The sequence below is a fragment of the Myodes glareolus genome, chromosome 9 (genome assembly GCF_982192425.1).
Source record: "Myodes glareolus chromosome 9, mMyoGla1.1, whole genome shotgun sequence".
NCBI classification, from domain to species: Eukaryota; Metazoa; Chordata; class Mammalia; order Rodentia; family Cricetidae; genus Myodes; species Myodes glareolus.
The window spans coordinates 91,612,849-91,625,654 of record NC_142034.1 but is presented as its reverse complement, the minus strand read 5'-3'; the positions used below and the strand labels follow the sequence as shown (position 1 = coordinate 91,625,654).

The 12,806-nt window shown below is 47.9% G+C and overlaps 1 protein-coding gene across 1 annotated transcript in view; it reads left to right on the top strand.

The window, feature by feature from the left end:
* Sh3pxd2b (SH3 and PX domains 2B) overlaps positions 1–12,806 on the top strand; it is an 83,235-nt gene that overhangs the window by 49,421 nt on the left and 21,008 nt on the right. Inside the window, exons 5-8 of the mRNA XM_087910716.1 lie at positions 1,666–1,757; positions 2,666–2,691; positions 8,774–8,908; positions 12,500–12,604. Of these exons, the coding sequence (XP_087766842.1) occupies positions 1,666–1,757; positions 2,666–2,691; positions 8,774–8,908; positions 12,500–12,604 (358 nt within the window). The remainder of the gene's footprint in view (positions 1–1,665; positions 1,758–2,665; positions 2,692–8,773; positions 8,909–12,499; positions 12,605–12,806) is intronic.

Here is a 12,806-nt window from a genome sequence, read left to right as displayed (position 1 = left end):
TGATCAACAAGGGGCTGGAGAGATGGCTCAGTGGTTAAGAGCACTGACTGCTCTTCCAGAGGACCTTGGTTTGATTCCCTGTGCCTACATGATGCCTCACAACTGTTTGACTCCAGTCACAGGATATCCAATGTCTTCTTCTGGCTTTCATGGGCACTGCACACACTTGGTGCACAGATATACATGCAGGCAAACACTCACACACATGAAATAAAAATAAATAAAATCTCAAAAAATTAACAAGCCGTATGTCAGCATCTCTCACCCTACGGGGCGGAGAATGGACAGTGACCATGAAGAGGGCTTCCAGCATCATTGCCCACGTCACATTATATCTTTCAGAAACTCACTGGAGAGATGGCTCAGTGGTTAAGAGCACTGGCTGTTCTTCCAGAGGACTTGGGTTCAATTCCCAGCACCCACATGGCAGCTCACACCTATCTGTAACTCCAGTTCCAGGGGACCTCACACCTTTGGCAAACACCAAAGCACATTTAAAAAAAAAAATCAGGACTGAGGTGAAACTGCAACAGAGTTTACGTAGTGTAAACAAACCCTGGGTCCCTTCCCCCACACTATTACCTGCTAAAAATGTGAAGCAGGCAGCCTGCCTGTTCATGGGTGGGTAAATGCGATGCACATGGACAATGGAATGTCATTCGGCCTAAAGAAAGAAATCCTGATATGTGCAGCAACAGGGTGAGCCCTGAATGGGTGAATATGCTCCAAGATACTAGCTGGACATGAGTAGAAAAATGCTATCTGAGTCCGCCGAAGAGGCACCTAGAGGAGAAATTCAAAAGGACAAAGAGTCAATGATGGCAAACATCCATAACCCACCCACCCCCGCCCCGTCAGCCAAAAGCCACCCACCCCACCTCTTGGGAATATGGGCGTCATGTTCTCTAGACTGCTTCCTGCTATCTGGGGGTGATGGCATCTTTAGAGGACCTGAGAAAATTGAGATAATGGTAAAGTCCTGGGAAAACTAGCCATAACGTTTATTGTCAAGCATTTGTGCGATGGGAAAACTCAAGGCTTATCTATGCTTTAGAAATCCTGTAGTTGGTTTTGTTTGTTTGTTTACTTTTTAAGGGCCCATCACACAGCTCCCAAATAAATACATGAGTGGCTAGCCTTAGCTTGGCTTGTTTTAGCTAACTTTAACTTAAATTATCCCATTTCTCTTTAACTACATTTTGCTTCTGGACTTTTTACCTTTTTTTATTTTATATATAAGATATTTCTGCCTGCCTTCCTTCCTTTCACCCTAGCTGGCTGTGTGACTGACCCCTGGCATGCTCCTCTACTTCCTTTCTCACTCCTTGCTCTTCTCTCAAGCCTAGATTTCTTCTCCTATTCATTCTCTCTGCATGGCAGCCCTGCCTATCCTTGTCCTGCGTAGATATTGGCTGTTTAGCTCTTTATTAGACCAATCAGGTGTTTTAGGCAGGCAGAGTAACACAGCTTTACAGAATTAAACAAATGCAACATGAAAGCATGCAACACATCTTTGCATCATTGTACCACAACCTAAACAAATGTAACACATCTTAGACTAATATTCCATAGCAGAACCCCCCTCTGCAATCCTAATGCCTTCCTGAGTTTGAGAAGCGCTGGTGACAGCCTTCTTCCTCGAACTCACCCGTGTCTCTGCTCTAGGCCCTGATTCAGCTGCCCCCCTACATCTCTCAGTGTGATGAAGTGCTGCAGTTTTTTGAGACAAGACCTGAGGACCTGAACCCTCCCAAAGAGTAAGTTGGTCTGTGGGCTTTCCCGGGGGAAACCTCCCTCCCTCTTCCCCTCCTGCTGTCCTTTCTGACCCACAGGGACCCAGAGTCAGCAGAGTATAAACTAAGCCAGAGTTCGTTGTCTTGGCCCCTACAGGGCCTCACTGCCTGCAGCCAGCATAGGCACTGGTACTTGGATAAGGATGGTCCCATTTGACAGGGAATAGACCCTGGCTAAGCAGCCCTAATCTAGTTCTTCTACACTACCACCATGCTTACCAAAGAGTGTTCTGGCTGAATAGACTGAGAATCTTTCCTAGGGGTTCCACTCCCCCAAATGCATAGAAAACTTGCATCTAAAGCACTTATCAGATAAAGGAAGAATCAAAGAGGGAATCTTTCTTAGAAGAAGCCTGGGTTCCTGGGGTGGGCTTGGATTCATTAACTCACTGAGGATGCTGTGGGATAGAGACTGCTAGCGTCCTAATGGAATCAGCTCAATATATAGCACTGAGGATGCTATGTTGTGGAGACTGTCAGTGTCCTAATGGGAATCTCAGCTCAATACATAACACTGAAGATGCTGTGGGGTGGAGACTGTCAGCATCCTAATGGGATCTTAGCTCAGTACATACACTGAGGATGCTGTGGGGTAGAGACTGTCAGCCTCCTAATAGAATCTTAGCTCAGTACATAACACTGAAGATGCTGTGGGGTGGAGACTGTCAGCATCCTAATGGGATCTTAGCTCAGTACATACACTGAGGATGCTGTGGGGTGGAAACTGTCAGCATCCTAATGGGAATCTCAGCTCAGTACATACACTGAAGATGCTGTGAACTATGAGATGGAGACTCTCAGCATCCTAATGGGATCAGATCAGTATATAACAAGGACTGACTGGCTCTCTCTCACCCCTATCTCCTATACAGGGAGCATATTGGGAAGAAGAAATCAGGTAAGCATATGTTCCAGTCTCTTCTTTTCATTCCTGTCATGTACCCTAGTTGGGTTCTACACTGTGAACACCACAATGAAGATGAATGGTAGGTGGGTGGGTGTATGGATAGACATGGTCAGGTGAATGGTAATTGGGTATGTAGTTGGGTGCATGCGTGAATAGACAGATAGATAATGAACAGATGGATGGGTAGTTTCGTATGTGGACGATTGAATGGATGAGCTGATGATTGATAATTAACTAGTACCTGGCCCCATCTCCCAGAAGAAGGATTTGAGGCTGTTTTATCCCTTGACAAAACCACTACGAAGTGGATGAGATGAGAGTGCCCTTATGGCATGGGAAGACAAATGTCTTCCTAACCATGCTGCAGAGGGTTCTGTGCCTCCAGTCCACTTTATACAAAGGCAATGTGGACACTCAGAGCCTTTTCTAGTGCTGGGGGTGGGGGGTAAGATAATACAGGGAGAGGTGAGGTGATAGTGGTCCTGAAGCATGGGGACTGAGGGTGAGCTTTCCAAAGAGAGAGGGGAATCCCAGGCTGAGAGGACAGCAAGCATTGAGGGAGGGAGATGAAGTCTGCCGCAGATCTGGTCCTTGGACAGCCTCAGCTCTGGCTGGCCTCTCAGCTTCCTCAGTCCACTGTCCTTTGCTGAGCTCGGTGCCTGTCACTCAAGCCTTGCTGGGCTCCTTTCTCACACAGGAATCGCTCTTCAGACAGCCTTTCTATTCTTAGGGTGATGCCTCTCTTCCAGCAGAGGTGGCCATGGAAAAGAGAAGGTGGACCTGGGGGTGATGCATGCCCATGCATTCTAAAAACAAGGTCACAACGCCAGCTCTCCTTAGTACCCATGCTCCTGCTGGCTGCTGCAGCCCAGAGCCCTGCCCTCTGATCTCCTCGAACACCCAGGAAGTTTGAGGGACTCCATGCATGGGAAGGAGGAGGTTCAGGCAGAGATTCCAGAAATGAAAACTGATGACCTTACCTCAGTGTCCTCATACATGACACACGACATCCAGGCCTGGGGTGTGGCTCAGTGGTAGAACACTTGCCGAACATGCCCAAGGCCCTGGTTTCCATTCAAGCACACGCATGTAGACATGCGTGCACACACACAAATGATAATGTGTTTTATAGGATTATCAGAGGTTCTATAGTAGTAGATGTAAAACACTTTAATAGTAGTATCTGACTGGTGCTGTTTCATTACCACTCAAGCCTGTCACTTAAGCCTCGTATCTCTGGGAGCGGGTCCACCTTTGCGGGGTTTTGGTCTCCCTTTCCTGCTGGGAACAAGGCCTGGGTCAGCTTTTCAGGCCTCTGGGCTGATCATGGAGGAAAGCGAGGACAGAAGCCATGCCTCATACATTTTTCCTTGAAGCACAACTTCTGGGATCTGCCCCGGCCCCGTGTGCTCACTGTCTGCATCTGGCTCTCCTTTGGCGTTTAGTGGGCACTGGCCACAACCGTGGCGTCCTACTAAAGCTGCAAATGCCCCTCAGCCAGGGATAATGACACATTTCTTTTCTTAGCAAAGAGCAGAGAGCAGCTGCCTTGGGGCTGGTCTCAGAATTTTCGGCTTTGAGTATGCAAAGACTCCCCTAGGAGGAGCCGGAGAGGAGTGAGGGAGTGGGCAGCTCTGGTCAGTGAAAATAGGAGTGTCCGGTTGGAACAGGCTTGAAGAGGGGACCTGTCTGGAAAAGAGAGCCGAGGCTCTAATTTGTGGTGACCGTGGTTGACATAACTCACCTGCAATGATGGGGCTCAGGTTTATTTATAGTCCCACTAGCTTGAACGTGGCACCTTTTTCATTCAGACTTTCAACCCTTGAAGGGTTCCTTATTTATCTGGCCAGTGGACACTGCCTTGATTTTACAGCCAGTCTCCTTATTGAATTTAAAGAGCTTGCAATTAAAAACAGACCTTACTCCTACATTTTCAGTGACACACTCTGGATGGGAGAAGGCTTGTCTGTCCCTAGCGCTGCCTGGTCACAGTCAGCTGGCTCCTGCAGACTTACTCATGTGGCCTCAAATTCTGCTCATCCTAAAAAACAAAACAAAACTCACCACAGTTGAGCAGGTCATCTGATGGCTTGCAAGAGCTTTTCTTCTTGATTTTTGCTTATTTATAGATTCTTCCAGCAAGCTTGGCAATTTACTAAACTTATGGAAGGAAAAAATCCTCACTTTGGCTTTACTCATCATTTTAAAAATTCAAGACATGTCATCAGAAAGAAAAACCACCTAACTCAAACGTTTATCTGGTAGAGTGGACACTGTGTGGCTTGAGAATACTTTTAGTGTTAATGACAAAAACCACCCTTCTGCTCTCGAACCTTGGTCACGTGATATAGCCTAGGGCTCTTGATTTCATCCTTGGCAACTTCTAGAACCTATCTGCCTCAAATGTTCCTAATACCAATTATAATCAGGCTTAGTTGCAATATCACACTCAACCAGTAGGGGTCCCAATGTGGTACCTGAAGTCTCCTTTAAGGAGACTTTAAGTCTAATCACGAGATACCAGAACTTAGTGTTGTCCTTAGTGTTGATAAGTGGGGTGTTCTGAGTAAAATGCAGACAACTTGCTCTAAAAGGAGCGCTGTAAAGCAATTCCTTGCTCTTGCTTCTGAAAAAAAACCCCAGCCAAAAAAAACAAAAAACAAAACAAAACAAAAAAAAAACTGCAGTCTGAAGCCCAAAGCCACAGCCCACACTCTGCCCTCTGGGTTTCCTGACTCTGTCACTCAGTATACACTAAGCTCTTACTGTGTGCCTGGCAGTGATAGGTCCCCGGGGAATGTCAAGGCAAACAGGTACATAAGCAAAATAAAATAAAAGAGGAGAGATGGCCAGTGGTGGCGCGTGCCTTTGATCCCAGCACTCCAAAGGCAGAGACAGGTGGATCTCTGAGTTCAGGGCTAGGCTGGTCCACATAGTGAGTTTCAGGGCAGCCAGGGATGCACAGAGAAACCATGTTGGTTGGGGGTGGGGAGGATATTTGATATTTGCTAAGACAGGAAGTCATTTAGATCTAAGTCTTTAAATATTCTTCCTTCCGTTTGGATATTTATTGAGCCTTATTAGGTACCACCCATAGTCTAGACCATGAACTGATAAACTTTTTTCTAAAGGGCCAAGTAAATATATAGATAATTTACGTATTATGGGTCACATGCAGTCTGTTACTAACAATAATATATTATTCCTCTCTCTCTTCCTCCTGTTCTTCCTCCTCATCTATGAACACTTTCAAAATACTTCATAGTAGATAGGGCTAGAGAGATGACTCAGCAATTAAGAGCACTTGCTGCTCTTATAGAGGACCCAGATTGCATTTCCAGCCCCCACGTGGTCTGGGCTCACAGCTGTCTGAGCTGCAGTTCCTGGAATTCAGTGTTCTGCAGGCATCAGGCAGATACTTGGTACACATACACCCATTCTGACAAAATACTCATGCACACAATATAAAATGAATAAGTAAAACAATTTTAGAAACCTGCAAACCAGAAACAAGTCCCTGGATTCCTGCTAGAACATGGGCATCTGAGCCAGAACAGGAAAACCTACAACAGGCCAGGAGAAATGAGCAGGTAAAACAGGGCAAGCCTCTCTCCATAAGGGCAGCAAGCAGGTCCTTATGCTTCTAAATTTATACCCACTGACTCTAAATCTCATCCCTTACCAAGTGTTCAGTGTAGCCAGCCAGAAGTCAGCCATCTTGTTCCTATAGAGTAATGAGAGCGGGAGGTAAGTAACTTTCTGCCCTCTGGGGTGAGGTGGGGAAAATACGTTCTGCTTGGCTACCGGGGGCAGGTCAGGCAGGACTTTGCAGACATTGGGCTTTTCTTACGTAAGGTGAGAGTTGCCTGTGGAGGATGGTCAACCCAGATGACCTACTGCCTGAAGAATCCAGAATCATGGTGGACTGAGGTCGGCAGCAGGGAGCCAGTTAGGAGTCTAACCCTCGGAGGTTCCCATTAGAATGGGGACTTTCTGCTCCTCAAGTGGGCTCTCCTCAGTGTAGACTCTGGTTTGCTCTGTTCATCTTAAAAGAACCTTCATTTGCAGTGGCCAGGACCCCAGAAAGCCAGCGTCTTAGCTCACTGACTCCTTGCACAGGGTCCTAGAGAAGCAGAACATATCAGGTTAGCCCGACAGGAGCGTCTCTACAAGGTCATGGTCCAGTAGAGCCAGGCCAGCCTTGTCTCAGACGCCAGTCTGGCTTTGGTGAACTGTTCACCTGTGAGGAGATAGTAGTTGACAGAGAGCTAGGATTTGTGACCATGACCCTTGAAAAATGCAAAGAAAGGACACAGCTTGGCTGGGCCCTGGGGTGGACTCAGGAACCGCCAAGGAAAGAAGGCAGAAGACCTCAGACACTGCCTCCTTCCCGGTTGTCTTTCATCTATTTCCACACCTGGCTGTGTGGTGCAGGACAATTCACTTACTGTCCTCAGCCTGTTTTCTTACCTGTAACAGGCAGTGCCCACCTCAGGCACAATGAAGCTGGAAAGGTTTGCGATGGCCCACAGCCCATGAGAGGCATTCTTTTTCAGGCTTCCTCCCATCCAGCCTTCTTTGGCAACTCCATCCTGTATCCTTTCTCTCCCGTCCCCTCATGGTCCCAACACTCAGGTGCAGGTGGCTAGGGTGGTCCCTGCTCAGATGCCTTCTTTCCATCCCACAGCAGGAAAGGGTAGGTGGCCAGAACCTGCTCACAGAGCCAAGAAGCAGGCCTGCCCCCGCCACATGCCGCGCCGGCCCCTCCTCTCTGATGTCTCTGAACTGAGATGTTCGTTTTAAGTCTTCTGTGTTGTATTTTTGTGTGCATACCCATCTGTCTTGGTGGGTAGCAGAAGTGCACAACTCCAGGGTGTGACACACACACTGCTCACCAGGGAAGCCATCTGCCTGACAGCTCTTCCCACGCTTTTTCCTTCTGGGAAAATCTACACTTATCAAGTCTCACTGCCCAGTGTCGCTGCTGCCTCTTGCCTAACAACTTTGCACCCTCAACCTGGAGTGCTTTTCCCCCATGCCAGCCTCTTCCTCTCTCCCCATGGCAGTCAGACACTTGTCCAGCTCAAAATCTTGCTTTTCGCTTCATAGAACTCTTTTTCTTTTTAGATTTATCTATTTATATATACAAGTACTCTATCTGCATGTATGCCTTTATGCCAGAAGAAAGTATCAGATCCCACTATAGATGGTTGTGAGCCACCATGTGATTGCTAGGGATTGAACTCAGGACCTCTGGAAGAGCAGTCAGTGTTCTTAACCCCTGAGCCATCTCTCCAGCTCCCACTTCATAGAATTCTTAGCCAACTCCTCAGGATTTAAAAATCCAAACTTACCAGTGTTTTCCTGAGGCATTTCTCCCAGTGCCACGCCCTCCTGGCAGAACTCTACCTCCCAGCCTCTGCTTGTTCCTGAGGGTTCCCAGGATACCTTCACTCGTGAGTCTGCTTCCTGTCACTCCTTGGGAAGTCTGACCAACACTAATCTGGTACAACTTTGCCTTTCCCTGTTCACTCTCTGTCCTGCCATGCTGGGTTTCTCCAAACTGATACTTATACAATTGGATCTCTAGTGTGTATGTATGTGTGCATGTATGTTTATATAAATGTGTACTTTCCGTATGTCTATACCCCCTATTACTTGAGATTGGCAGTCATCCATTTCATCCATTTTTGTGCCTGTGGTCCCCAACAGAATATGTGGTGTGTTACCAGAGACTGAGGAGTTAATCGATGAGGGATTTAGGGTGAGGTTGGGTGGATGAAGACTGGCTGAATGGTGGCCTCAACATTTAAACCATGCTCTTGAGTCCCCCAAGCAGCATGTGCAGCATCTTACTCACTTGGAACCCCTGGGAGCCCCAGTGCTCTTGGCAGATGGTGATGGCTGAGTGAATGAGAGGATGAAAGGATGGGGAGCTAGGACATGAGACAAATCCTGTAGCAAAGACTTTCTCTACTTAGGAAGTCCCCTGAACCAGCCTTTCCCCTGGTTCCTGCTCCTCCGTGCATGGACAGGCGCTAATGGGATGTCTGATGGCATTTGCTGTCCACAGGGAGTGACCTGACCTCGGTGGACCCCATGGTCCTGGAGCAGTATGTGGTGGTGGCAGACTATCAGAAGCAGGAGAGCTCAGAGATCAGCCTCAGTGTGGGCCAAGTCGTGGACATCATAGAGAAGAATGAGTCAGGTAAGGTCCTGGACCACCTTCCCCACACCCTGTATCATCACCAAGCCCCACAAACCAGGAGCATGTGGAATCTCCAGATAAGCGGACCAACCTGGCCTGACTCCCCAGAGTCACTCAGGGCACATGGCCACTGCCTCGGCAGCCTGTTGGGTCCGATGTCACCGCTATTCTGACACTACCATGAACATCCCTTCTGGTTTTCAAGTACTTGTCAACAGAGTCAGTCGCTCCATTAAGAATTTTCTCGTTGATTTCCCTTGGGAGCCTTCTAGAAGTCTGAAGATCTGAGAGAGATGGCTGTAATTCCTGTACTTGTGGGATTTCACATAGAGAGACTGTGTCTCAAAAAAAAAAAATAGAAGAAACTGTTCAGAGAGGATAGGCATCCACCTGTCCCCTCACCAACCTCATCCCAGGACCACTGGTCACATCCGTTGGTGGGATGATTGAGTTGGGGGCCTGAACTCTACACTGCCCATCAATCCAGGTCGTTATGTCTTTGGCCACTAGTTTTGTCATTCACGAAACACAGAAAACTTGATGTCAAAGAGCTGTTGAAAGAGTAAGTGCTGTAGTGGAGAGAGAGAGCGCGCCTTAGCCTGAACTCAGCACACAGCATGTGCTCCAGAAATGCGTTTCCTTCCCTCCTCCACCTTCCTTAGCTCCTAGCAGCCATCACACCATGCAGAAAAAGCAGGGAACGAGCAGCCCCTTTCCCCAACTGGGTTCCCAATGTCTCATTATGTTGCTCGGGACCATGCTCTATGGTAGCCTGAAGGCCAATTGATGTCCACGTAACCATGGAAGGACATGTTTCCAGCATCCTTCAAGTTACCATTGCTCATGTTAATCGTGAGGCCAGTGTTAGCCAATCAGACCCGACTTTGCAATCTAGTAATGATCCCTGTTTCCAAGAATACAGGAAGATGATGTTTCCGACATTCTCCAGGTCAAGTCACCATTAGTCATGAGGCTGGTGGTAGCCAGCCAAACCTCCGTGATTATGCAATCTAGAAGTCATTAGCTTTGATGTCTGAAAGGAAGTACTGCTCCGACATCCTCTCCGTGCCCCATGCTCTGCCTCTCCTACGGTCTTGTCTGTGACTGTGGAAGATACAAGGATTTCTCCCGCAACAAGCAGCGCTCGCTTACCTCTTCAGTGAGCACCTGAAGTCCTTTAGTCCAGTTCTGTCTTGACACTGCCCACCTCGTGGTAACATTTTCTTAGCCAGGTACAAACCCAGTTGTTCTGCCTGCACTTCCTACAACTGGCTATCAAGCATGGTTCGCACAGCCCCTCACTGTCTCTCTGTCTCTTATCAAGCCAACAGAAACCTGCTTGCAGGTCAGTGTCATGGATGCTCAAAATGATGTAGGTGCAGGGATGCACAGGAGACACTGCACTTACCTGCGCTCTATGGGTGTGCCCTGCAGGAATGCCTGCGCTCAGCAAGCTCTCCAAACCCCCGGGGTTCTCAGAGATTTCACTGTGGAGGCACAGTTGGCAGCTGTGTTGACCTGTGATTGAATAAAAGGGGTCAGATCAAATGCCAATAGATACTAGGAAAGCCAGGCAGGCAACTCAGCCAGATGCTGCTTGGCCTCTGTGTTGTATTCCAGAGTGTGGAGTAGGAATGCTTCTAAAACAGGATTTTATAACCTGTTATCAAAGTAGGTCAGATAATTTAATTTCTTTATAGCCAGGAGCTCCAAGGTGAAAAAGATTAGAGCTTATTTTTAGCTTCTATAACTTCCCTTGGGGGAGGGAAGTCCTCGCTTCCGTGCCTGTGTTAGTCAGGAAAAGCAAGCGGGTAAGAGAAGGTTAGAGAGAGACTGCATCTCAGTCTTCTGAGGCCTAAGGGGCCCCAGTAGTAGTCTAGCCACGCAAGTCACAAAAGCTACGGGCATAGTGACCCATGAATGGAAACTGAAGAACACACATCATCTCACAATAATCCCTGTGCCTTAGCTGAGTGAACCAGATTCCAAGTGACTCGTCATTTGTCCCCAGGTCTCTGCAGGCTGTGGAGCTGGAGTTCCACTGTTCCTAGCTCTGTGGTTTTCTATGTTTCTAACTCTATAGTTTTCTAGTTCCCATGAGAGATGTGTACAGGTTGTATGTATACCAGAGAACACGAAGAAAGGAGTGGCCATTCCCTGGGTCACCAGGATGGGTTGCTAGGAAGGACGTGAGACAGGAAGTTATATTGAAAAGATAATGTGCCAGTCCCATATATAAACAGGCAGAGTGTTTGCTTTTGACCACACAACCTCTGTACACTTTATATCCTCTCTAGGTGGCATTATGCTTCCTGTAATGTGGGTACCACATGAAAAGTTACTTTACTGTTTGTTTAAAGCAGAGGTGCTCAAACTGTGAGTTGCGACCCCTTTAGGGTCACATATCAGATGTCATGCATATCAAATAATTACATTACGATTCATAACAGTAGCAAAATTACAGTTATGAAGCAGCAACGAGATAATTTTATGGTCGAGGGTCACCACAGCGTGAGGAACTATATTAAAGGATCACAGAATCAGGAAAATGGAGAGCCGCTGGTTTAAGGAGTAATATTAAGGGTCTATGTGTTCAGGACATATGGAGGTTTGAGGGTTTTTTTTTTAAGGTGTTTCTTTTTTATTTCGTGGTTGGTAAACACAAACATAAAAACCAGACATTGAGGGATTAGAACTTGCGTCTTTGGGTGGAAGCCACGGGGCCCGCAGCAGCGCTTCCTCAGAGAGCACGTGGTGCGAGTGCAAAGCCTGTCGAGCAGTCAGGCCGGCAGCCAGGCTCCTCTTGACATGCACTGGTGCCTTTTGAGTCCTGTGCCTTTAGGATGCAGCACAGACCCCCAGCTCTGCCACAAGCTTGGTGAACACGGCCACATCTGTTATCCTCTTTGTGTCTGGGTTTCTTCATGTGCAGTGAGGATGAGCATGTGGAGGTCATACAAAGTCATGCAAGTGCGGTGAGCAGTCCATTGCACGCCCTGCTAACGGCAGATGGTTTCTAGGCTCCTCCTCGGGGCGACCTCCCTCACCCCTGTCCCACGCCCTGACCTCCCTCACCCTTGTCCCAGGCTCAGGAACAAGTTTCTTGTTAGCTTGCTTTTTAGCAATTAGTAGCTACTATTGACAGTTGTAGTCTACGCAATGAGCTAGCTATTTTTTTTAGCCTAACATTAACTGTTGAATGGCAAAATATAGGGTCAGCTTCCACACCTGTGGATTCTGCATCTTTGGATTCAGCCAACCATGGATAGAAAATAAGGGGGGAAACGTGATTGCGCCGAACATGTCCAGAGCCATGATCCCTGCCATGATCCCGAGACATGTAGCCTAACTGTTCACAGCTTTGACATCCTATTGGCAGAAGTCCCCTGAGGATGAATTAAAGTCTACAGGGGTGTGGGAGGGTCCTAGGTGTGTCCTATAGACTTTATATGAGGGACTGCTGTCTGTGAGGATCTGCTGCCCTCAGGGCACCTCTAGCACAGTCCCGCAGGTGCCAAAGATTTGCTGGATCATTCCATCATTACTCTCTCACTCTTGCCTCACTGACTGTGCCTTGCATTCTTCTTGCAGGGTGGTGGTTCGTCAGCACTGCTGAAGAACAGGGCTGGGTCCCTGCGACCTGCCTTGAGGGCCAGGACGGTGTGCAAGATGAGTTTTCCCTCCAGCCTGAGGAAGGTAGGAAGGAGCTTCTGCTCACCCTTCTTGGCAGCCTCTGCTCTAGGATCGATAGCTCACTAGCTCAGGGTCCAGAGCCTGTAAACAGATTAGGATTAGAACTATAGGGTAAGCCTGTGCTCCCTTATTGACTTTGTGGGAGCTACCCTAGGTGAGCCTTGTCAAAGCTAGGCCCTCACCCCTTTATGGGACCCCCAGCCTG